General features: G+C 41.3%; 1 protein-coding gene across 5 annotated transcripts in view; it reads right to left on the bottom strand.

The window, feature by feature from the left end:
* LOC144683976 (septin-6) overlaps positions 1 to 21,868 on the bottom strand; it is a 68,987-nt gene extending 47,119 nt beyond the window's left edge. For 4 of the 5 annotated variants that reach the window (XM_078547630.1, XM_078547631.1, XM_078547629.1 and 1 more), the window contains exons 1-2: positions 21,610 to 21,868; positions 8,558 to 8,672 (exon numbers count right to left, since the gene is read on the bottom strand). In XM_078547630.1, coding sequence (XP_078403756.1) covers positions 8,558 to 8,672; positions 21,610 to 21,696 — 202 coding nt within the window. In that variant the 5' untranslated portion in view covers positions 21,697 to 21,868. The remainder of the gene's footprint in view (positions 1 to 8,557; positions 8,673 to 21,609) is intronic. The other variant, XM_078547632.1, reaches the window with a different exon arrangement.
* Positions 21,869 to 23,768: the final 1,900 nt, after the last annotated feature.

Here is a 23,768-nt window from a genome sequence, read left to right as displayed (position 1 = left end):
ACACAATGGGCCGAATGGCCTCCTCCTGTGCTATAGCCATTCTATGATACTATAAGGCAAGGAACTTTGAGGAGGAGAAAGTACTAGAGGAGCAAAGTAAGAGACCAAGGTCTGATTTGACAACCAAACCATCCCACCAGCAAGGTGGTTTGACTTAGGCAGATGGTGAAAAGTAGAGCCTAGAGGGGAAACTTCAGCATCCAAGTTTCGATCAAAGCCAAGTCATTTGCAATCATCCACAATTAACTTTCGGAGGGAAAGGCCTACGTTTACAGTTCAATGTATAGTCTAAAAGGAAAAGTAACAAATTGGTGATCCACTGAAGATCCCAGGGGTGCAGTGGCATGCGCTGGATGAGCGTCACGAAGAGGACTTTGATTAGGTTAACCCTCAGCCAAGCGTGTTTGGCAGAAAGATCAGCAAAAAGCCGAGGATGGGACAATCGGGGTTGCTGCTCATAGGGAGGCATTGATCTAATTACATCTTTAATTTCGCAAGCCGTTAGCAGTACCACATGTACAAGACTCACCAATGTCAAATGAAGATTTAATTTCTTTAAATATTTCCCTAAATGAGGTAATTGTGCCCGTAACTGTGCGCATCAGATCAGGTTACGGAGTTTGAATTCAGCTAGCTGTTAAACTCATGGAAACCCCCAGGTTTGGAATAGGTTGTTTTTCTGCCTCACACAGTGCCAACCCTTTCTCCTTTTAAAAGGAACACAATGGATTTGTGCAACAAGACACAAAAGTGAAACTGGACACTGGCTTAGAACGCTTCAGTTCCACAGCAATTGGTGCAAAAGTCACTGTTGCGCAATTTGCCTGCAGCATTTTAAACGTTACTTCCACATTTACCTTTTATGATACTGTAATTAGGGCTTCAGTGAAGCATAATGATGTGCAAGCAAAGGAGTCAAACCTAGAAGCACAGTTAGGGATTTTGCTATTTCAAACTTGAATTGCCTGAAGACAACATTTTGAACTTGAAGTAAATAAAGGCAGAAAAAGCTGCATTTCTATAACGCCTTTCTCCGCTTCAGGATGCCCCAAAGCACTTTACAGCCAGTGATGTACTTCTGAGGTGTAGTCACTGTTGCAATGTAGGAAACTAGGCAGGCAATTTGCACCCAGCAAGGTCCCACATGCTGCTTGAAGGATTAATATTAGCCAAGAGAACACCCTTGCTCTTCCCCTAAGTGTTGGATCTTCAAAAACCATATTTTCTTTTAAAATTCAGAAGGACATTGTATTATTTGGACGCTTGGGAACTGACCTGGGTTTTCTTTAAAAAAAAAGATCATAAGTTCACCTTGGCCTGTGAGCAAGGATGCTTTTCCCAAGAAATCACATTACCTCAACTCAAGGACCAGCATGGCAATTGTGGATGAGAGCTATTTGTTTAGTTGAACTGCTGCTTTAAAGGCAAAGACCCTAGTTATTTTACTGGCAAACATCTGAGAGAAATGAGTTACATTTCGAACTTGTTTTTGTGAACTCAGTTGGGAATGAACTGAGGAGGAGAAAAGCTCCCCAGCTCGCAGCCTCCTTGCCTTGCTTAAAATATAGTGTGGTTATCGGTATCCAGCTAGGAATCCTCAACTCAGTGGAACTTGTCTGTATTTGGAAACCCGAGAGGCTGAGATGACAAGGATTGATCTGGCTCTATTCTCCTCCACGCTGAAGCTCCATTGGCGAGAACCTCCAGACAGCTGCTGGGGTAGAAATTCGTCCTCACATGAGGAAGCACCAGGTCGACAGCATCAAAACCCTGTGATCGTCATCCTTTTCATAAAGTCTTTTCTTTAACCACCCACCTCTGCAGACCCTATTTGTTTGTCCTTTGTGTGTGTACATGTGTGTGTGTGTGTATATGTATATGTGTGTATGTATGTATATATGTGTGTGTGTGTGTGTGTGTGTGTGTGTGTGTGTGTGTGTACACGCATGCACACGCACGCTTAGTTACACTTCCAGATTACAAACTGTGTGTTAACCAGTTGTTGCAACTGGTTTTAAAAAATAAGTTTTGCTTTATAATAAATAAATCAGTGAGTTTATTGAAAGAACCCCGATTAAAGCCTCTTTTATTCCGGGTCTAAGAGCTGCAAATGTAAATAATTGGTCATTTTGGTAAGCGAATTAAACACACACTAATGGTACAACCTGTGCAGCGGTGGGGCTAAATAAACTGCGCACTCCTCCCATCCTGGTTGTAACATAAGGTATAAGAGAGAGCCCATTTAATCCAGCTATCTAAATTTTCTAGAAAATGTATAGTTTCTTCATCTCAGCAGCTGCTTCCTAAACAATCCTTTGTTGCCACTATACTACTCAAAAGAACCAAAGTAGTAAATTGTTGTATACAATGAGGCACTTCTTGGCTTCAGTCCACAAACTTAGCTTTGCCCAGTGTGCACCAATATTTCTTTGACCTTCAATTGTTGATTAGCCTGAAATAACACTCCAAACAAACTTGCTCTTGTGCGAAGCATTGTGCATACCTCCAATTAATTCCCTCCGAATCACCTTTTTCTAAAGAGCTGAAGAGTCCAAGCTCTTATTGGATAGTAGAAGTTAACAGCACTGCAAAGAATCATTTAGTCATCCGAGTTTCTGCTGGTTCTCTGTTCGACCAATTGAAAACTAATCTTGTTGTTTTGCTCTCCCCCACCTACTCTGCTTCAAATGTTAGTGCATTCTTCCCGTTAAAAAACTGCAGTAGTCTCTGCATCAACCACTCTGTGCCAAATCATTAGATACACTGATAAATCTGAGAAAATTGATTTATTCTAACCCTATTCTTTATTCTCTGGTATCAATTCTAAATCGTCACTCATCACTAATGCCTCAACCAGAGGAAACAGTCTCTCCTTATTCACCCCATCAAAACCCCTCACATTCTTATGACCTATAAAAACTTCTCTCAGCCTTTCATCTTTCAATGGAAATGGCCCCAATGTGTCAAATTGCTCTTCAGAACTTCCAGCTCCTCATCTCTGGCATCACCCCAGTGAGCCTACTCTAAGCTCTACAATTTTAATAGGGGAGTGGGGGAGATGGTGGGTGTGGTGATAATGTAACTGGACTAATAATCAAGAGGCTAAGACTAATGCTCTGGGGACTTGAATTCAAATCCCATCAAGGTATCTGGTGGAATTTAAATTCAATTAATAAATCTGGAATTAAAAGGCTTGTCTCAGTCCTGGTGGCCATGGCAGCCATATTAATTATTGTAAAATCCCATCTGGTTCACTAATGTCCTTTAGGGAAGGAAGTCTGCCATCCTTACCTTGTCTGGCCTACATGTAACTCCAGATCCACAGCAATGTGATTGACTCTTAATTGCCGTAGCAAACTGAGTTCAAGGGCAATTAGGGATGGGCAACAAATGCTAGCCTTGTCAGCAACGCACACATCCCATGAAAGAATAAAGAAAAAAAATCCTTCTGAACCATTTATTCGTTGCCTTGTATAAAGTTATTAAACCTCTTTGTTCTTGGATTCTGGGCCTCTATTTATAAACCCAAAACACTAACAGCTTTTTTATTAAAATTACTCATTTTCAATGAATTGTGCATTTGCATATCTGTCTGTGCCTTCATCCACGTCATTCAGCTTTTCATTAAGTCTATATTTCCATTCCTTGTTTTACCGTTCCAGAATTTACCACCTTCAACTGTACCTGCCAACTATAAACCCATTCAGCAAGCCTGTATCATATCCTTCTAAAGTTTTTCTTTACAATACACCTTCCTGCTTGCCAAGCCCTCTACTTTTAGGTCAGTAAATTTCAATAACCAGTTGAAAATGTCCAATTGCAAGCCAACCACTTCTAACTCTTCTTAAAATCAAATCAACACTCATTAACCCTGGCCTCCACTTCTTGTCCCACAATCAACTTTGTGAATTCATACTACTGCAATTCATCTTGTACCACCTGAAGTCCAAACACATACATTACTCTCCTCTTTTCCACTTATTTGTATGATCAGTTTCTTCTTCAAAAAAATACTCAATTGTCAAATACACAAATCCATAGTGAGGCACTCAGTTAATGTCTTTAAATGCTCTATGGTCCCAAATATGGATTCCAAGAGTTTGGCCTCAATATATATGTCAGATTAACTGGTCTATAGCTACCTTATTTATTTTTCTCTCCCTTCTAGAACAGAGGCGCTGCATTCAATACTTTTCAGGCCAACATAACTTGCACGTTTAATATGTGTGGCCAGAGTCTCAACTCCCTGTTGAATTCCTTCAATTGCCTGGAGTGCACACCATCAACACTTTGTGGCTTATCCACTTTAGACAGTTGCTCTTTTCGATAATTATCCCTCTCAGTTTTTTTTCCCACAATCTCCGGGTACACTCACATTTTCACTTCTGCCATCATTTATAATCGCAGATAAAGCATTTACTTACTATCGGCTACATCATCCATCAGTATGTTCCAAACAGTGCCCCTACACCCTTGTCTGGCCCGACATACTCTAAATATTCTTTTCCTCTTAATATATTGATAAAGTCCTTATTCCTTTTAATTTCATGCAAGTTGCTTTTTTAAATAAAATTTCTTTTGAGCCCATCTAATCTCTTTTCACTTCTTCGCTACTGCACTTTCTACATTCATGATTTTCTTTATTCTTGTTAGGCCTAGCTTTATCATATGATGCCCCAAGTCTTAGTTTTGATTGTTCTATTTAACACCGGAATACTTATTTGATGCAGCCCATTTTACCTTGTGGGGATATTTAACTTATTCTCCCACATATTTGGAAACTCCTGTTAACATTCTTGTCTAGTTAATTTAGGCCAAATTGTTTCTTAGTTCAGCCTTTTTCTAGTCCAGTTTCTCTTCGTTATCTTTTCTATTTTTCTACTGAACCCATGTTGTGGTAGCTCTACCCCAAATACTTGGCTTCTCTCACAGTTATATGGTTCCCCTTACATTTTCCCTAAACTAAAAAAAGCATGATTTCTATCCTTGTTAGTGTAGAAACATCATAATCGAAGAAGTATCACTGAATACACTCTAAAAATCTGTTCTCCACTTTGATCCCCTAAGATGACAAGAGCACAATATAGATTCAGCGTGGCAACTTCAGATCGATAATATGTTTTGACAGCGCAGTTGTGCATTTGAGTTGATTTATTGATGCATGCTGGGTTGTTGCAGAGTAGCTTTGAGTCGATGGCATTTAACGTGGGGAAGTGTGAGGTCATCCACTTTGGATCCAAGATGAATAATTCTGAATATTTTCTTAATGGTGAGAGATTGGGAGCTGCGGAGAAAAGGACTTTAGTGTCCAGATACATAAATCACTAAAAGCTAGTGCGCAGCTTCATAAAAGGCTAATGAAATGTTGACCTATATCGCAAGTCAGCTGGAACACAAAAGTAATGTGATCACATTTCTCCCCAACACTCACTGAGACACACAGGCACCCCCCACCCCATAGTAGGAATCTAGCATGCTTTCCCTCCACCCCCGCTCCTCCTGTATTTCCCAGTCTACTATCCCTTACCTAATTAGATCCTGAGGTTTACTCTTTGTCAATTAATTCCTTATTCATGTCTAAGTCCTAAACTTATGACACAGCCTTTCATGTAGCACTTTATTTAAGACGCTCGGAAAGCTAGGTCAAGATCATAGGGGCATCTAATGTCGATTTAGGATGCCACTTACTCAAAAGGGTCATGGAGGGTGGGTCAGGGAGGATTTCCCCCCGCTGCTGAATCTAGAAAGACTGCTATTTCCCAGGTTATGTTTGTGCAGCTAATCCTCAATTTGGTTCCCAATGATCAATTCCGTTATTCAACCAGTTACTGATGTATGATTAATGAGTCGGCAGCTTTCTGGGCTAACAGCTACCCTATTTGATCTGAAAAATAAACAGGATGCAACACTGGGGTGTAGCAGTTTAGGGATCCTTCAAAGAATTTCAAAGGCTCAGTGGTACCGTGACCTCCACCCAGACAGATAAGGTAAGGAAACTTAATAAATGCTAATAGCTTTAAAAAAAAAAATCACCAGTAAATCAACCATTCAGGAAATTAAAATGAACTTAATAGGTCACATCTGCTCTATTGCACTGGAACAAAGGGACCTTCCAATCTCTTGTCCCCACTTCTGAAGCTACAGCAGCAAGCTGGCAAAATCAAATATAGCCAGCAGGATGCTGCTTACCATTTTATAAGTTAGCTAGGGTTCAAATGAAGGCAACAATAACCAAAGCATTTGAACAATTTTTCTCTGAAGCGTGATTGGATTTCTCTCTAGTATCTTACCTCAACAAGCTTTTAAGTGGCTAGGCAGATCCGTGTAAATGTAACCCTTGCTTTCTTTCCCAGTCGCTTCTCTGCACTGCAAGTATTTGAATTTGCTCATTTATATAAAACTGTGTTGGCATTTGCAAGATCAAACCACTACAACATTTCTATTTTACTTTTAGTAGATCATGCTCGATGCAAAGAATGCAATCGCTTTAAACACTGACTGTAAAACTAAGATCACTTTATCTCTTTTATACTGTTGAAAAAAGACCTCTGTTGAAGCTTTTCATCTGGAACTCATCAGAACAATTCACAAGAATACCAAATTGTAAAGGGAACAATTCATACTGCATGAGAAGGGAGTGATTGGTTGGCAAGTGGACTCTGGTGCATTCTCCAAGACAACCCCTTTACCGGAGTCCATCAGCACTCTTCTCATGCAGCATGAATTGTTGTTCCCTTTACATTTGTTATTCTAGCAAATCATCCTGATGAGGGCAAGACAAGAAGCTTCAACAAAAAAAATCTCTCTTTTTCAGCAATACACAGTGAATTAGTAGAAGCAAAACCATCTTGCACAATATTGTTTTGCAGCATCAGCTTTAGCAGAGGTATACTGCCAAGACGGAAAGACGCTTGAACTGGCACAGGTCCACAATGCTATCTTATCAAGCCATTAACTGTAACATCCATCAGTTTTTTTGACAACATTATTTTGTACTCCCATTAGAAATATCTGCAAGTTTAGTGGTGAGATAGCAGAAACATCCACAAAGTTGGCAGGGAGGTAATGCCACAGTGGCAATTCTCAAAACAATTCAATTTACATTAGGCAAGTGCAGTTGTAACTTGAAATGCTTTGCCTTCCAAATTTCACCAAAAACAAAAGATGTACAATGAGGGGTGTCACAGGCAACAAGCAAAACACGAAAGCCTTTCAGTCAAGATAAGCACCATTAGTGCTATGTTATTCAATGCTACAGCATAGAAAGAACTTGCGTTGATATAGCACCTTGCACAACATCAGACCATTCTTAAGAAGCTCACAGCAAATTAACTTCTATTGAAGCGTAGCCCCTACTGTAATGTAGGGAAATGCAGCAGCCAATTTAAACACAAGGTCCCCAAAACAACAATGAAATAAGTGAGATCATTTCTCTTCAGTGATTTTGATTAAAGGATGACACTGGGGTGAAGTAAACCCCACACATTCCTTGAATAGTGCCCTGGGATCCTTTATATCCACCTGATGGAGCAGATGGGAGCTTGTTTAATATCCCACTCAAACAGCCTCTGATCACCACAAGCTTCAGCCTAAAATTACATGCTCAAATCTTGGAGTGGAGCTTGATCCCTTGACTCAAATGCAAGAGCACTACGCAGTAATTAAGATATCCCACGTATTACTTATGTCAGTGTTTAAATGCATCTGACAAATTGGGTCGAGTGTTAAGTTTGTTTCGGCAAGTTAGGGTATTTTTTTTAAAACGTCAACATTTTCTAATCTAAAAATGAACCACATTCTTTGAAAAGCATGAAATTCCCATATAAAAATAGGATCATGACGCACAACCAGTGAATTAACCACGACGTGTATTAGTCCGAAGTAGAGGGAAACAGCAGTCAGTAATCAGGTTTAACCTACATTGGAACAGCTTTAACAGAATACTTTCTGAAGTTCAGCAAAGCTTAATTATTTTCAGAATCTTTGGAATTATAATGGTGGCCTACATATACCAAAGGGGAAAAAATGTATTGTAATTTAAACTCTCCTAAAAGGCAAGGGCTTTAATTAAGGTTGTTGTGAAGTAAAAAAAAAACAGTTCTGCCGTTGGGGCCTGGGTTCCTATCAATGAGACAAGGGATTTCCCTCATGATGGCCCTGAAAGGCAAGCACAATTTAATCTTATTCCATTTCCAGTGCAAACCAGGTGAGCTTACAGAACTGTTAATGTTTCCATTCTTGATATAATCATTAGTGAGGACAATATTAAGACATGCACAGTGCAAACATGCAATGCCATTGGCTGGGAACATAGGAACAGGAGTATTCTGCCCCTTGAGCCTGTCCTGTCATTCAATTAGATCCAAGCTGATCTTTGTGGGGATGAGGGAATGACTGCTCAACAGCTACTGTTATGGCAGCGAAGGGCGTATTCTCTAATGCATCTGTATTATGAGTACATACCCCGGAAAACAGTTCATTAAGACAGGGCATCATGGAGTCAACGAGCCAGCCATTATGAGATATCATGTTGGAATCCCAGCAGTTAAGTACTCACCCACACACAGGATGTTGAAGCAGAAGCCCTGGCACACCGACTTGTTGACTAACTGGTCTGGCATACTGTCAAAGCCAACGTGCCCAGACAGCGAAAGGTTGCGGGCACCTTCGGACTGGAAAATAGGAAAAACAAATTAGTGGGGGAGCGGGCAGTGATCACACGAGTTGTACCTGGCTGAAAACGTTACCTGTCATATTTAGCGGTTTCTTGCAAATTATTTACCAATATAATACTTCAAAAAAAATAAACGTGAAGGCACATTATCACAAGGGCAAAGTTAGTGATGATTGTTTACTAATCGTGTAACGAATGGCCCAACAGAAGCTACGTGTAACACAAAAATGGGAGTGACCAGCTCTAACTGGATAGCCCCAGAAGCCAGCTAACCAATCAGAATGTCCAAGTTACATCACGTCACAGTCCTTGGTGCTGCAGCTGATTAATATATTGTGACATCTCCTCCGCGAGTAGACAGCAATGACTTTGTTTTCAAATCCATTTGGTGACTTTAAAAACTGATTTGCATTGGATAGCACGTATTGCCAGATTGTGAGCCAAACAATTTTTAAAAATTGATCGCTTAAGCATCACATGGAGGCCAATGTACACTCAACGAGGAATGCCATTTGAAACAAGTCCTCCAAACATATTTTGAGACAAGGCCAATTTCACTGCTTCTCCAGAATTCATACAACCATGTTCAAAAGTCGCATTTCCCCTAGTGATTCTAAATAAAATTTGACAAATTACTGCACCACCCAATAACAATGTCCTTGGGTTGGACAAGATACCCTTAATGGTGTGATCTAATTGGAAAACAGATGTTTTCACAATCTGCTGACTAGATCCCCTCAGGGTACATTTAAAAAAAAGAACTATCACAGTTTGAAGATGAGGGAGTTTAAATCGAGCAAATTCTGTTGTTATGGTTACATCAATTACTCAGCAGGTCAGATAGGAACCTGACCGGTTACAGCATCACACAGTTAGAACCATAACAATTCGTTACATCACAACAGCAGGTAAGAACAGACTTCAAGGGTGAAACTGAAGTGCCCACTTCTCAGGTTAATATTGATAAGTAAATGGTACACTCTAACCACTTATTATACAGCAAAGCGATAGCATGTCAATTGTTTTGGGTTATGATTCACAGGCAAAGGCATCTATCAGCATTCACCAACTGAGTGAATACTTGAACCCCTTTCCTAGGATCATTTGTTAGACAAGTTGGTTTTTGTTCTTCACTATACATTGTCTGCTCCCCTTTTCCCTCATTTCCATACACAAATATATATGATACGTGGTTCATATCTTTGCCTGATCCAGGATAGATTACCTTTGGAAGACCACAAGAGCCACTCTTTATTGAAAATGCAAGCGTTCCAAAAAAGGTAGCCAAAGTGAAAACCAAAGGTAAGCTTAGGCAGAACTCTTGTCCTGTGCAGACCACTTTCCTGTCAATTCTTCATCTCTGAGGGAAAGCATCTCGTTTCTTACAGTGATATCCACAGCAGCACAAGCAAGAGCTGAGGCTCAGCCTTCAGTCCACCAAAGACATCTTAAATATTTCCCTTTGCAAAGGTGTATGAATATGTAACCCACCCCCTGGACAGCAGCCGTAATGCAGGAGTATCCAATATCCAATAACACTATTACTGAGTATCTGCCCTATCCAACCCCCATCCCCTTGCCTAGGATTTTAACTACATGCGAAAACATAATCAATTTTTCATTTGAAACCATCAGGTTCACTACATAGTCATTGTCAGTGGTACTTGGAGTGAAACCCCACATCGGTGGTTTATATTATCTCATTAAACTGCACTGCAAAGCTTACCAATAGCCAGGTGATGCCAAATCATGCCAAACCATAGTTAACTAGCTGACCAGTTGCATTACCTTGCAATCAACTGCAATTAAATCCAATACACAAGCATCCAATACTAAAAAAACAAAGTCCCAGCAAAGTATTTACAGAACCACACTGATTGACAAGGGAAAGATCAATATATTTGGTTGAATTATAAATGGATGATTGAAGAGTCTGTTAAATTAATCAGTTTGTGCCCTGCAAATCATCATTGAAGTAACCGTCTCCAGTCCAGTCACTGGGGTGCTGGCAGTGAAGTTAGAGTAACATCTATGGTTTAATATTACATCATAGTATACTATGGGCATTCCTATTTAACAAAAGGAACGAATCTCACCCAGAAAACTACAGTTTCATCAGTCTTACATTGATATTGGTAAAATAACGAAACTGATTGTGTACACACAAATAATGGCCAAAAGGAAAAGAACCTTGTGCATCTCAATACATACACACTCCATCTGATAAAACAATAGTCAGCATGGCTTTGGAAAGAGATCTTGCCGAACCAAGTTCACAGGCCTTTATTTGAGGAAGTGGCATTGTTGAACAGTGGAAAACACATTATTTTCAACAGAACCCTGCTGAAATTCCCTCAGAGTAACATTGAAACTGAAAGTAGCATTTATTAGAGGAGAAATGTCCGAGTGGAGGGAGAAATAGTGACTGGGTTGCCGTCACTTTTTTTTTTATTGTTCTCAATCTGCATAGCCATCCCGAAACCCAATGCAAAGGGGTGAAATTTACAAATGGGTTTGGGGAAGTAGCCAGGGAGCTACAAAGAAAAAGTAACAAAAAATCGTCAAGCAGGAAAATTCTTGGCAATGGAATTCCATATAGATAACTGTAAGCTACCACACACTGCAGGGACAAATGTTGGCCACAGATTTGGCAATTCAAATGTTAAATCACTGTGGAGCAACAACCACCAAAACAAATAGAGAATACTAAGTTATACTGTTTGATCAGTTGAGGGGGAACGAGGAAGGTTCCAAACATAAAACATAACATTGTTCCCTGGTCAGACCAGTTCCTGAGCTCCGAAAAGAGGTAATTGAGTGGGGATCTTATAACAGCATCTAGAGCACTTTTCAAGTCAAGTACACTGGAACAACGTACTAATGAAAGGAAAAATTCAGGACAGATGTGACAGAAAACACCTTCATGCAGATGTCAACACTTGGAATAGTCTGGCAGGATAGGGGAGACAACTCAATCATTCGAAGTGCTATTGGATGAATTAATGAAAGGGAAATATTACTTTTTAACTTCTCAATGAAGGAAATGAGCACAATTATCTCTCTGTATCGATCCTATGCGGAAATGTTCTTGGATTTATTTAACACCTTATCTCTCAAACTTCTCTGAGCGCTCACGTACAATGAATTGGAGTGTCTTCCACTGCAGCAGTTGCTCTGCAAATGGTATTGAGAGTAAGGACCAGTTAATCTGTTTTTGTCGGTGCTGGTGGAGGAGTAGCTGTTGGAAAGGATACCAGACAAATTCCTTGTTCTTCAATTGCTACCATGAGACCTTAAACATTCACCTGAACCATGAAATGAGGTCAACAGAAGAACGGTACTTCTGTGAATATAACAATCCCTCAGCAATGCAATGCAGTGTCACTCTACATTATATGGTCAAGACCCAGAGTGCAGTTTCAGCCCACAACTCCATATTTCTTATGTTCTTATCACTTACTTGAATTATCGACTGAGCCAAGATGGAAGTGAACAAAATGTATATAAATCTACATTTTCTGCTGTACCTAGACAACAAACAGATCTGCCCAGGTACTGCAGGTCAAAGAATAAGTCACATAGTGATTATAAGGACAGGATGACAATGAGCTCCAGTAGTGCAAGCTTTTTCTCTTATTCAGAAAGTCTACCCCAGTAGCTATTTAACTTCAGTTGACACAGATTGGAAAATTTTGAAATCCCTCAGTAGTGTCACTAGATGAAATGATTTGGGGCATCAGAAATCTTCACTCGTTCACAGAGAAATCAATGCCACAGTGGGAGATATATCGCCATTGTGCGCCAATCTGAAGAACTCTACCTCCCAGTCCATCCCACCTTAAAAACAGAGATGGAAGGTAATGTATGATAAACTTGAAGTCCAAATCAACTGAAAAATGTGATTCCACAAGTACCTTTTACTAGCCTTGATGTTAGGCTGGTACTGGAAATAATAATCTTCCATTACAAATAAGAATTTCACTTCACAAAAGTTTCACCTACAAAACAGATTTGCAAGACATTAAACAAGGTGATTTCAAGGCAAAACTAAACAAGAGAAGCAGACTAGGCAGAAAGACAGTTTGTGTGTGGTTTCCTGTTTCCTCTTTTCACTCCCTCCAGTTTCTGTTTTAAACAGGCGTCGCCATTACAATTTGCTTCAGAGTTTGAAGAGCACTCAACAAGAAAAAAATAAACCAATTTCCACACCAAGCCCTAAAACAGTATCGGAATTTATATAGCGCTGAAAATCTAGAAACTGTAATTTGGTTTCATCAGGTACTGTTTCCATGATGCTGCCCACAGTTTATCTGGAGTGAGGTTTTTAGCTGCTGACGTGTAACTGCACTTAACCATGACCACTGCTCAGGTGTTTGCTGCAGGAAAGTGGTCCAATGGGCACATTCAGAGGTGTATTGTTGGCCAATTACTTGGGGGATGTCTGCAATTTGGCAACTGCTTGTAAATTCAGCTCTCCTGCTCAACTCATCAAGATTAGCAAAGCAGGCACAAAATAACTGGCTGTATTTTCTCAAAAACAAAAGCTAAGTTGTGATTCGTTGATGTTTTATGAATGTCGTTAATCACATACAAGAATGACATACTTTGCCATGTGTGACACTTTCAAAAATAACGAGCATTAGATTCATTGGCTGAGTTCAGCTGCCACCCTCGCCTTCCCCTTTAAGGCCAATGCTCATCGGAGGAAGTGGTCTACACAAACCATCAGTAAGTTTAACCGCTGTTTGGTGAAGGAACTTTGCAGATTGTTTGTAAATTTCCAGCGTTGATGCTCTGACATGCGAGTGCTGACAAATCTTTTCAAAACATTTGTATTTATTTGATTTATAAAGCCGCCTTTCCAAATTCACATAAGTTGACGCATATAGTATATTTATTTTTTTACATGTTCATTCAGACAAGCGATGTTCCCAATTTAGATATTCACTGTCAAGCACCAAGAAATCCCAGGTCAAGCATAGCAAATCATGACAGGTCAAACTCATTTCATACAAGGGCCCTTACTCCTGGCTCCCAGAGGAGAAAGGCTAGTGTGTCTAACATGAGCCCCAGTTCTCGACCATATGGGGTTTTCGAAGGACTAACAAAATGGCCTTTGTATTCTGCCCAGAACTAGCTTCTCAACAGTACTTTTGTACTTTGAAAATTTAGTTCTCTACACCAAAACCGTGTGCTGTCGATGCGAAGAATTTTCACAGAGTCATGTTTATCCTAATCTAAAGTAAGACTGAAGCATCAGTCAATGCAAACTTCCAATTTGATTAGATTTTCCAGAATTAGGCAAAATGCAGGTACCACAAAGGCTTTTATTTGAAAAAAGGTTTCTCAGCCAAGCCCTCATGAGTATTTTGTTCACCAGAAGCCAGCAGGAAATAGGTCTGCTTGTATGACTCAGTGCATTTGTGCTAAAATACTCACTTCTGGATCATCTTAGATACTAATGCTATCAGAAAAGGCTGAACATGGTGAGACTCTTTTCTCTAGAAAAGAGATAGCTGAGTGATGACCTGATAGAGGTTTGTCACATTATGAAATGGGTAGACATAGAAATGATGTTTACATTTGTGGGCCAGATTAAAACAAGGGCCCATAAATAAAAGATAGCCACTAATAAATCCAACAGGGAAGGCCAGAGGAACTTGTTTTCCCAGAGAGAGATTAGAATGTGGAACATGCCACCAGAGGGAACAGATAAGGCAAATAGCATGCGTGCTTTTAGGGGGAAGCTGGATAAGTATATGAGGGAGAAAGGAATAGAAAGATTTGCAGTTGTAGGGTGGGAGGGGGGTTCTTGAGGAGCAGAGACCAGTTGGGCTGAATAGTCTGTTTCTGTGCCGTAAATTCTATGCAAGGGAAAACCCAGTGCCGGCATAACAGCATAAGAAACAGGAATAGGAGGCCATTCGGCCCTCTCAAGCCTGCCCCACTATTCAATAAGATCATGGCTGATCTTCCCCAGGCCTCAACTCCTCTTTCGTGCCAGCTCCTCATAGCCCTCAACTCCCCGATATTTCAAAAATCTATCTACCTCCTCTTTAAATACTTTAAGTGATCCAGCCTCCACAACTCTCTGGGGTAGAGAATTCCAGACATTCACTACCCTCAGAGAAGAAATTCCTTCGCATCTCAGTTTTAAATGAGTGTCCCCTTATTCTGTAACTATGTCCCCTAGTTTGAGATTTCCCCACTAGCGGAAACATCTCCTCAACATCTACCCTGTCAAGCCCCCTCAGAATCTTGTACATTTCAATAAGATCACCACTCATTCTTCTAAACTCTAATGAATAAAGGTCTAACCTGTTTAACCGTTCTTGATAAGTTAACCCCTTCATCCCAGGAATCTCTCTTTCGAACTGCCTCCAATGCCAGTATATCCTTTCTTAAATACAGGGACTGAAACTGTACACAGTAGTCCAGGTGTGGTCTCACCAACAGCCTGTACAGTTGTAACAAAACTTCCCTATTTTTAAACTAGCAAACTAGGGTGTATTAACTGTCATCTTCCAGTGAGACAACATGAATGAGTATTATTAGATGGACGTAGGAATGGTAAGAGGAGCACAGCACAGCTCAAGCAACATCTACATGTAGATAAAAGCAAAAAACTGCGGATGCTGGAAATCCAAAGCAAAAATAAAAATAAAAATACCTGGAAAAGCTCAGCAGGTCTGACAGCATCTGCGGAGAGGAACACAGTTAACATTTTGAGTCCTTATGACTCTTCAACAGAACTATGGAAAAATAGAAAAGAGGTGAAATATAAGCTGGTTTAAGGGGGGGTGCGACAGGTAGAGCTGGATAGAGGGCCAGTGATAGGTGGAGATAACCAAAAGATGTCACAGACAAAAGGACAAAGAGGTGTTGAAGGTGGTGAAATTATCTAAGGAATGTGCTAATGGGTGACATTAAGGGTAGAAAGCAGGACAGAGCAAGGTACAGATAGCCCTAGTGGGGGTGGGGTGGGGGGAAGGGATCGAAATAGGCTAAATGGTAGAGATAAAACAATGGATGGAAATACATTTTAAAATAATGGGAAAAAGTGGGAAAAGAAAAATCTATATAAATTATTGGGAAAAAAGGGGGATCGGAAAGGGGGTGGGGATGGAGGAGAGAGTTCATGATCTAAAATTGTTGAACTCAATATTCAGTCCGGAAGGCTGTAAAGTGCCTAGTCGAAAGCTGAGGTGCTGTTCCTCCAGTTTGCGTTGAGCTTCGCTGGAACAATGCAGCAGGCCAAGGACGGACATGTGGGCACGAGAGCAGGGTGGAGTGTTAAAATGGCAAGCGACAGGGAGGTCTGGGTCATGCTTGCGGACAGACCGAAGGTGTTCCGCAAAGCGGTCACCCAGTCTGCGTTTGGTCTCTTCAATGTAGAGGAAACCGCATTGGGAGCAGCGAATGCAGTAGACTAAATTGAGGGAATTGCAAGTGAAATGCTGCTTCACTTGAAAGGAGTGTTTGGGCCCTTGGATGGTGAGGAAAGGGGAAGTAAAAGGGCAGGCGTTGCACCTTCTGTGGTTGCATGGGAAGGTGCCGTGGGAGGGGGTTGAGATGGAGGAGTGGACCAGGGTGTCCCGGAGGGAACGATCCCTACGGAATGCTGCCGGGGGGTGAAGGGAAGATGTGTTTGGTGGTGGCATCATGCTGGAGTTGGCGGAAATGGTGGAGGATGATCCTTTGAATGCGGAAGCTGGTGGAGTGATAAGTGAGGAGAAGGGGGACCCTATCGTGGTTCTGGGAGGGAGGGGAAGGTGTGAGGGCGGATGCGCGGGAGATGGACCGGACACGGTTGAGGGCCCTGTCAACCACCGTGGGTGGAAAACCTCGGTTAAGGAAGAAGGAAGACATGTCAGGGGAACTGTTTTTGGAAGTGGCATCATCAGAACAGATGCGATGGAGGCGAAGGAGCTGAGAGAATGGGATGGAGTCCTTACAGGAAGTGGGGTGTGAGGAGCTGTAGTCGAGGTAGCTGTGGGAGTCGGTAGGCTTGTAATGAATATTGGTGGACAGTCTATCACCAGAAATTGAGACAGAGAGGTCAAGGAAGGGAAGGGAAGTGTCAGAGATGGACCATGTGAAAATGATGGAGGGGTGGAAATTGGAAGCAAAATTAATAAATTTTTCCAGGTCCAGACGAGAGCATGAAGCAGCACCGAAGCAATCATCGATGTACCGGAGAAAGAGTTGTGGGAGGGGGCTGGAGTAGGACTGGAACAAGGAATGTTCTACATACCCCATAGAGAGACAGGCATAACTGGGGCCCATGCAGGTACCCATAGCCACACCTTTTATTTGGAGGAAGTGAGAGGTGTTTTAACCAGGTTAGATCTTGGATATGAAAATGGATTGCTTTGGCTCCTGATTTTATTTCAAGAGATCAAAGGGAGATCGGACTGGGTATAAAGAGTGGCTAGAAAGAGATTGAAGGGAGTGGGAATGAGAGATTGATGCAATTACAGCAGCTAAATGAGATTAAAGAGTTTAGCACAGTCTGGAGAGAGAAAACTGAAAACTTAGATCAGAGATAGCAAGGGTAATTAAGTGCTGCACGTAGACCAAGCAGTTTCTTTGACATAGGAACTAAATCAGCTAGCCATGATAGCTGCTCTTTGACTCATTCCTAATTACCATTTTCTAATTAGCTTTACACTGCAAGATGGCTTAACGTACAACATTGTATTTAAACCTTGGGATAAAACGGCATACAATAAAAAAGTACACACATGCAGATTCAGTAAACTAGCTGCAAAACAGTAAACACAAATGATGAAACACAGCATCACATGAGAACTGCTCTCACAATTCATAAATATGTCCACTGTCTCTACAACCATGCTATATGGGCTAATGAGCTGATTGATTGCCATGTTTTGATCCGGCACTGCAATGGGATTGTGTAATGATACTGCACAAGGAAGGGAGATGGCATAAGTACTGCACACAGCAACATAAACAAAACCGTTGAGTGAAACAATACACATATGCAATTATTGTTAATTGAATGTGGAAAAAGAATTGAAAACAGGATACTTGGCAGTAGATGAATAGTACATTGGCTTGCTGCTATACTAAGGAGTTTTAAAAAATGGCTTAAATATCTTCCTCACTGGTAATACACAAGCTACAGAGATTTCAACATAATATTTCTTAAACATGTTTATACCTAACTTCATATTCTTGACATGCTTGAGGGTTTATCAAGTTAGTGACAAGTGCAAGCCATAAAATTGACTGAAACACTTCTGGCAATTGCTTTTCTTCCTTGATGGAAGAAACAATTTATTTACACTCTACAGCTGTTAAGAATGTGGTATCGGATATTCAGGCTCAGCCTTTTGATTTTTTCCTTTCTAAAAGTACTGTAATTTTCCCTCCCTCACCAAAAAGGTTTTGGTTCCTTGTCCATGATAATGGGTATGGCACACTAGTGCATTAACCATGTGGCAACTATGTGGGCAAGTTAACACCAACGGGTGTTGGATGCCACACTTTTCAAATACATGAAAATACATGGAAAATAACAACAGAACCCAACCTTGTTTTCACCCAACATCCATATGTACACTGCCAGCAGGAGTTACAAAATAGTAATGAGGTCAATTTTTTACTCCATTACCCCAAGGCTGTAGGGACTAAACGGCAGGCTGCTATAGTTCAGATCTTCCCCACTCAGAATAGACTAGATTAACCAAATTCAGGATTCTCCTGTATGGCTCAACTATTTCAGCATTTCCAATATCACCTTCATCCTTCCAAAGACAACAATGCAACCTTCAGTATTTAAAAGCATATCTAATTAAAGGGCATTAATGTCTTATTGATTTAATTATGTCACATTGGAAACCCACAGAAAGTCATATGCCCACAATATTGTGAAAGATTAAAATATTAAATTGATGACGGTGAATATTTTAAATACCATACATGCAAACAAGTATTCTTTCCAAATGATCTCTGCCAGTTGATACCATTACAACTGTGTTCTTCCTGCCATATAACGCAAGCTCACACAGCAAAACTTAAAAGGCAGTGGGTTAGTGGCTATAATGGAAGACTTGGCAGTACCAACGCAAGAGGCAAACACCAATGATAAAATTAAAATAGTGCTCACAGGCCAACGGTTAAAAACAAATATGCAGGCATCTGTTACAAGGCTGCAACATATCCTTGGGATGTCAGAGGACATGCAGAAACTGCTAAGAGTTAGGGTGGCACAGTGGATTTGGCATCTCTGTGACCCTAGTTTATCTACTCTTTCTGATGCCTCTGTATGAAATAAGCTTGGCAATCTCAACTCAGTATCGTTTGGGCATGATCTCACACAACAAAATGACTCATATTGACATTTTGGCAGTCTTGCCCAGAATGGCCACAAAGGTTAAAATGATGGCTAGCAGAATTTACCCCAGTGTAGGGAGAGGTGCTTCAATCTCAATCCTAGAAGAGCAACGTTGGGTCAGTAAATGGGTTTTGTTGTTCATTTGACTCTGCTACATTTGGATTAACTTGATGCGGACAATGACGGACAATAGAACTCAAGTCAGAAATGTGAAACTGCTCATCAATGCCTGGATGGCTGCAGCCACAACAGCACTCCATCAACTAATCATCATCCAGGACAGAGCAGTTCACTAGATGAATGCCTTTGGATTCAACACCCACTCCCTCCATCACTGATGCACTGCCTACAGTAAGCACTGTAGCCATTCACCAAGTCTAATGCATCAGCACTTCACTCTCCCCATCACCAAGAAGCTCAGCAGAAACAACACTGTGGAAACGTTATCATCTCCAATTCACACACTATTATAACTTGGGGATATAAATCGGTGTTCCTGCATCATAGCTGGGTCAATACCTTGAAACTCCCTGTCTAACTACATGGGAGTGCCATCACAATGACTGCACCTGTTTAAGGAGACCCACCATCAACTTCTAAAGGCAATAAATGTAGTCTTGACAAAACCACCACAGCCAAGGAACAAACTAAAAAAAAGTGAAGTAGTGCAGTAATATTAAATTTCTCAACATTAACATCTTTCACCTCGATGAACGCGAACATGGTTCTCAAATGTTTAAAATGTTTTTGTGACGATCTCGGGTTTATCATTATCACATGACTCACTTGAATGAATATTTTTGTTACTCTGACACAAATTACTAAAAGTTTTAAAGCCATCAGAACCCTTTATTACACAACTTGCATTTACAGCACCTTTAACATAATAAAATGTCCTGAGGTGCTTCACAGAAACATTATAGAATGAAATTTGACACCGAGCCACATAAGGAGATATTAGGGCAGATGACCAAAAGCTAGGTCAAAGAGGTAGGTTTTAAGCAGTGTCTCAAAGGTGGAAAGAGAGGTAGAAATGGGGAGAGGTTTAGGGAGGGAATACCAGAGTTGAGGCCCAGGCAACTGAAGACACGGTTACCAAAGATGGAGTGATCAAAATGGGGGATGCTCAAGAGACCAGAATTACAGCAGAGTAGATGTCTCCAGGGGTTATTGGCAACGTTCCCTCTAATTTTTTTTGAGTGCATCAACGATTGCTTTAAGTACACAACCTGTTTACATTTTTTTGTGCAGCCTTGCCTGTGTGGTACTTTAAAGGAGTCAACTTTTGGTGCAGTCTACATGGGTTCTCCTAGGTTGCTGTGTAGATTAGAGGTAATATTGGTTCTGGAGGCTGGAAATTAGAATCGTGAGACCATGTAAGGATTAAAAGCAAGGATGGGAGTTTTAAAAATTGAGGCACAACTTAAGCAGAAACCAATGTGGGTCAGCGGGCACAGGGTGGGGTTAATGGGTAAATAGGATTTGGTGCAAGTTAGGCAGCAACATAGTTTTGAATGACCTAAAATTTACAGTGATAGAGCCTGGATATGGATAGCTGGCCAGGAGTGAGTTACATATTACAACCCATATTAGGGGAGGGCACTATTCTTCCACAACATGCTCTGAAGTAACAGCCTAAATCAGTCCGGTTAAATTGCATGCTTCAGTTACAACCTCACAGACAACATTGATTTCGATCAATATTGCCAACAAAAAAAAACTGGACTTGAATATATTACAACTACCCTACAGATCTCACAACTCAGAAGATGCCTTAAACTGCAAAAGCAATACCCTCGACGTCCTTACAACCACGGAAGCCCTCTTCATTGATCATTCCTCACTCCTATTACACACATTTTATGTACATGGGACACACTCAGCCAGGCTGAGTCTCGCTGAAGTGTCCTGCATTCGCAGTGTACAAAATTACATTTTAATGGACCGTTAGAGTACTAACCGTGACAGCGAAACAGTGCACAGGGCAAGGGTTTAAATCGTGCCCCCTTTAATATTTAGCAAACTATATCAAATATAGAAACCGTTATATGGGTCTGAACTGCACAGAGCTGCCCATATATAGCATGTCATGATTACCCCTCAGCTGTTCATTAATCAGCCGCTATTTCAACAATTGAATGCCATTACCTTTTAAATATATATATATATATGTATGTGTGCGAAGTGGAAAGTGCAGGTGGCACATATCTAAGGAAGTCAGTGGGAAAGGTTCCCTCTCCACCTACAATTGAGTCTGAGCTACCCAGCCTGAAAATGGCGGGAGGGAAGCAGTGTCCCTCCCTTCCCCCTCATAACCTTTTCAATTTTTAAATCATTATTTTAATTGCAATTTTTAAAATTCGGCACAGAAGCCAACGCCCAGTGTCTTTCTTCCATCCACCCCCACTTTCCTCAGTGAACAATAACTGAGCTGACCAGCAACCGGGGGGGCGGAAAATAAAAACACAAAATGCAGCCTCTCTGTGCAAACGGCTGAAAGAAAGCCCCATGCATTTTAGCAAGAGCTGAATTCGTGAAGGGGGCCAAGATAAGGAGTGTGAAGGTGCTCACTCACCATCTGCCGAGCCACTTCGACCGCCGCCATTGTCGATCCGCTGGTGACAAGAAGCTCGTAGATCCCAGCCACAGGCACTGGATACATGTTGGCCGCTACTACTCAGCACAGAGGGGGAATGAGGACAGCCACGGTCTTTCCCTCCCCACCCCAATCAGAGTTTTTTGGGGAGGTTATTCATTGTCAGCCCTCACAGTAACACTACTCAGGTTTACCATCCCAATCTGCGTTGCTAGCTACCCTTTGCCTTCCCCTATGTGGTCAAAACGTTATCGGCATGTGTATGGCGTCCCCTCTTTTCAGAATGGTAGAGTCCCCGATTGGACACATTGTTGCCAGAATAGCGGAAACGAGAAGTATCTGTTTTTCTGCCTAATGTAAAGTAACATTAACTCAGTTTAAAGGGATTATTGTGTGTAGTTTTTTTTTCATTAACAGCAAACTCACGGCTTTATTGAATAGTAATTTAATTGCCATGAATTGGTTAGTTCCCAATGCATTGAACTTTAAAAAAAACTCCGCTATTTATACTTCATAAAGTCGCAAACTAATTTAAAACTGAAAAATATTTTCAATGAAAGATCTATAATGGGGCATGTTTCATAACTCGGTTTTTTTCGTAGAAATTGCAGTGCTACAGCTTGAGTCTGTAGTTGCTGCAGAGCAGGTGCGGAAATTTCAGTATTTTAATGCCACATGGGTGGCGTCATCGCAACTTCAGTGTGTTGCAGGTTGTCTTTTTTTTTAAAAACAAAAAGTTGTATTTTCACCTCCCACTGAGCCCAGTGGGTAATTTAATTGAGCAGGCGGCAACAGAGCAGCCAGCACTCACATTTAACATCAAAGGTGTTAACCTTTAGGCGCCTAACTGGATTGACGCAAACTGCAGTGTAAAGTAATAGATGCTCTTTAATGTACCTCCTACTATAAACAATGACTAACCCATTATCCAACACAATGACTCACCCTTCCACTGGACACAATAAATCATATATTTGAGTTTTTTTTATATAGTTGAATGCGTCCCTAAGTGTGAATGATCTTAATTTCCGTCCGGTTCCAATTTAAAATAAATATGATGTGTGCCGACACCACTCTACCTGAACCACAGAATGTTACAGCACAGTAGGAGGCCATAAACCACCTGTGGTGTCTGTGCCGACTCTCAGCAAGAGCAACTCAGCTAGTCTCACTTTCCTGCCCTTTCCCTGTAACAATTTTATTTTCTCTTCAAGTGCTTGTCCAATTTCCTGTTGAAAGCCACAACTGAACCTGCCACAATCACACTCTCAGCGAGTGCAGTCCATGTCATAACCATTCTCTTTAAAAAGTTATCCACCTGTCACCCTTGGTTCTTTTGCCATGTACTTTAAATGTGTGTCCTCGGCCAACATCTTCAGCTGCTTCATCAATGATCTTTCTTCCATCATAAGGTCAGAAGGCGGGGGATGTTCGCTGATGATTACGCAATGTTCAGCACCATTTGTGACTCCTCAGATACTGAAGTAGGCCATGTCCAAATGCATTAAGACCTAGATAATATCCAGGCTTGGGCTGACAAGTGGCAAGTAACATTCACAGCCACACAAGTGCCAGGCAATGACCATCTCCAACAAGAGAGAACCTAACCATCACCCCTTGACATTCAATGGCATTACCATCGCTGAATGCCCCACTATCAACATCCTGGGCATTACCATTGACCAGAAACTGAACTGGACTAGCCATATAAATACTGTGGCTACAAGAGCAGGTCAGAGGCTAGGAATCGTGTGACGAGTAACTCACCTCCTGACTCCCCAAAGCCTGTCCACCATCTACAAGGCACAAGTCGGGAGTGTGATGGAATACTGTCCACTTGCCTGGATGAGTGCAGCTCCCACAACCCTCAAGAAGCTTGACACTATCCAGGACAAAGCAGCCTGCTTGATTGGCACCACATCCACAACCATTCCCTCCCTCCACCACCAGTAGCTACATTGTGTACCATCTACAAGATGCACTGCAGAAACTCACAAAGGATCCTTAGACAGCACCTTCCAAATCCGTGACCACTACCATCTAGATGGACAAGGGCAGCAGATACATGGGAACACCACCACCTGGAAGTTCCCCTCCAAGCCACACACCATCCTGACTTGGAAATATATCGCCGTTCC

Source organism: Cetorhinus maximus, chromosome 8 (assembly GCF_964194155.1).
Source record: "Cetorhinus maximus chromosome 8, sCetMax3.hap1.1, whole genome shotgun sequence".
Classification (NCBI taxonomy): domain Eukaryota; kingdom Metazoa; phylum Chordata; class Chondrichthyes; order Lamniformes; family Cetorhinidae; genus Cetorhinus; species Cetorhinus maximus.
The sequence above is the reverse complement of the archived record's forward strand: the minus strand, read 5'-3'. Positions and strand labels throughout refer to the sequence as shown.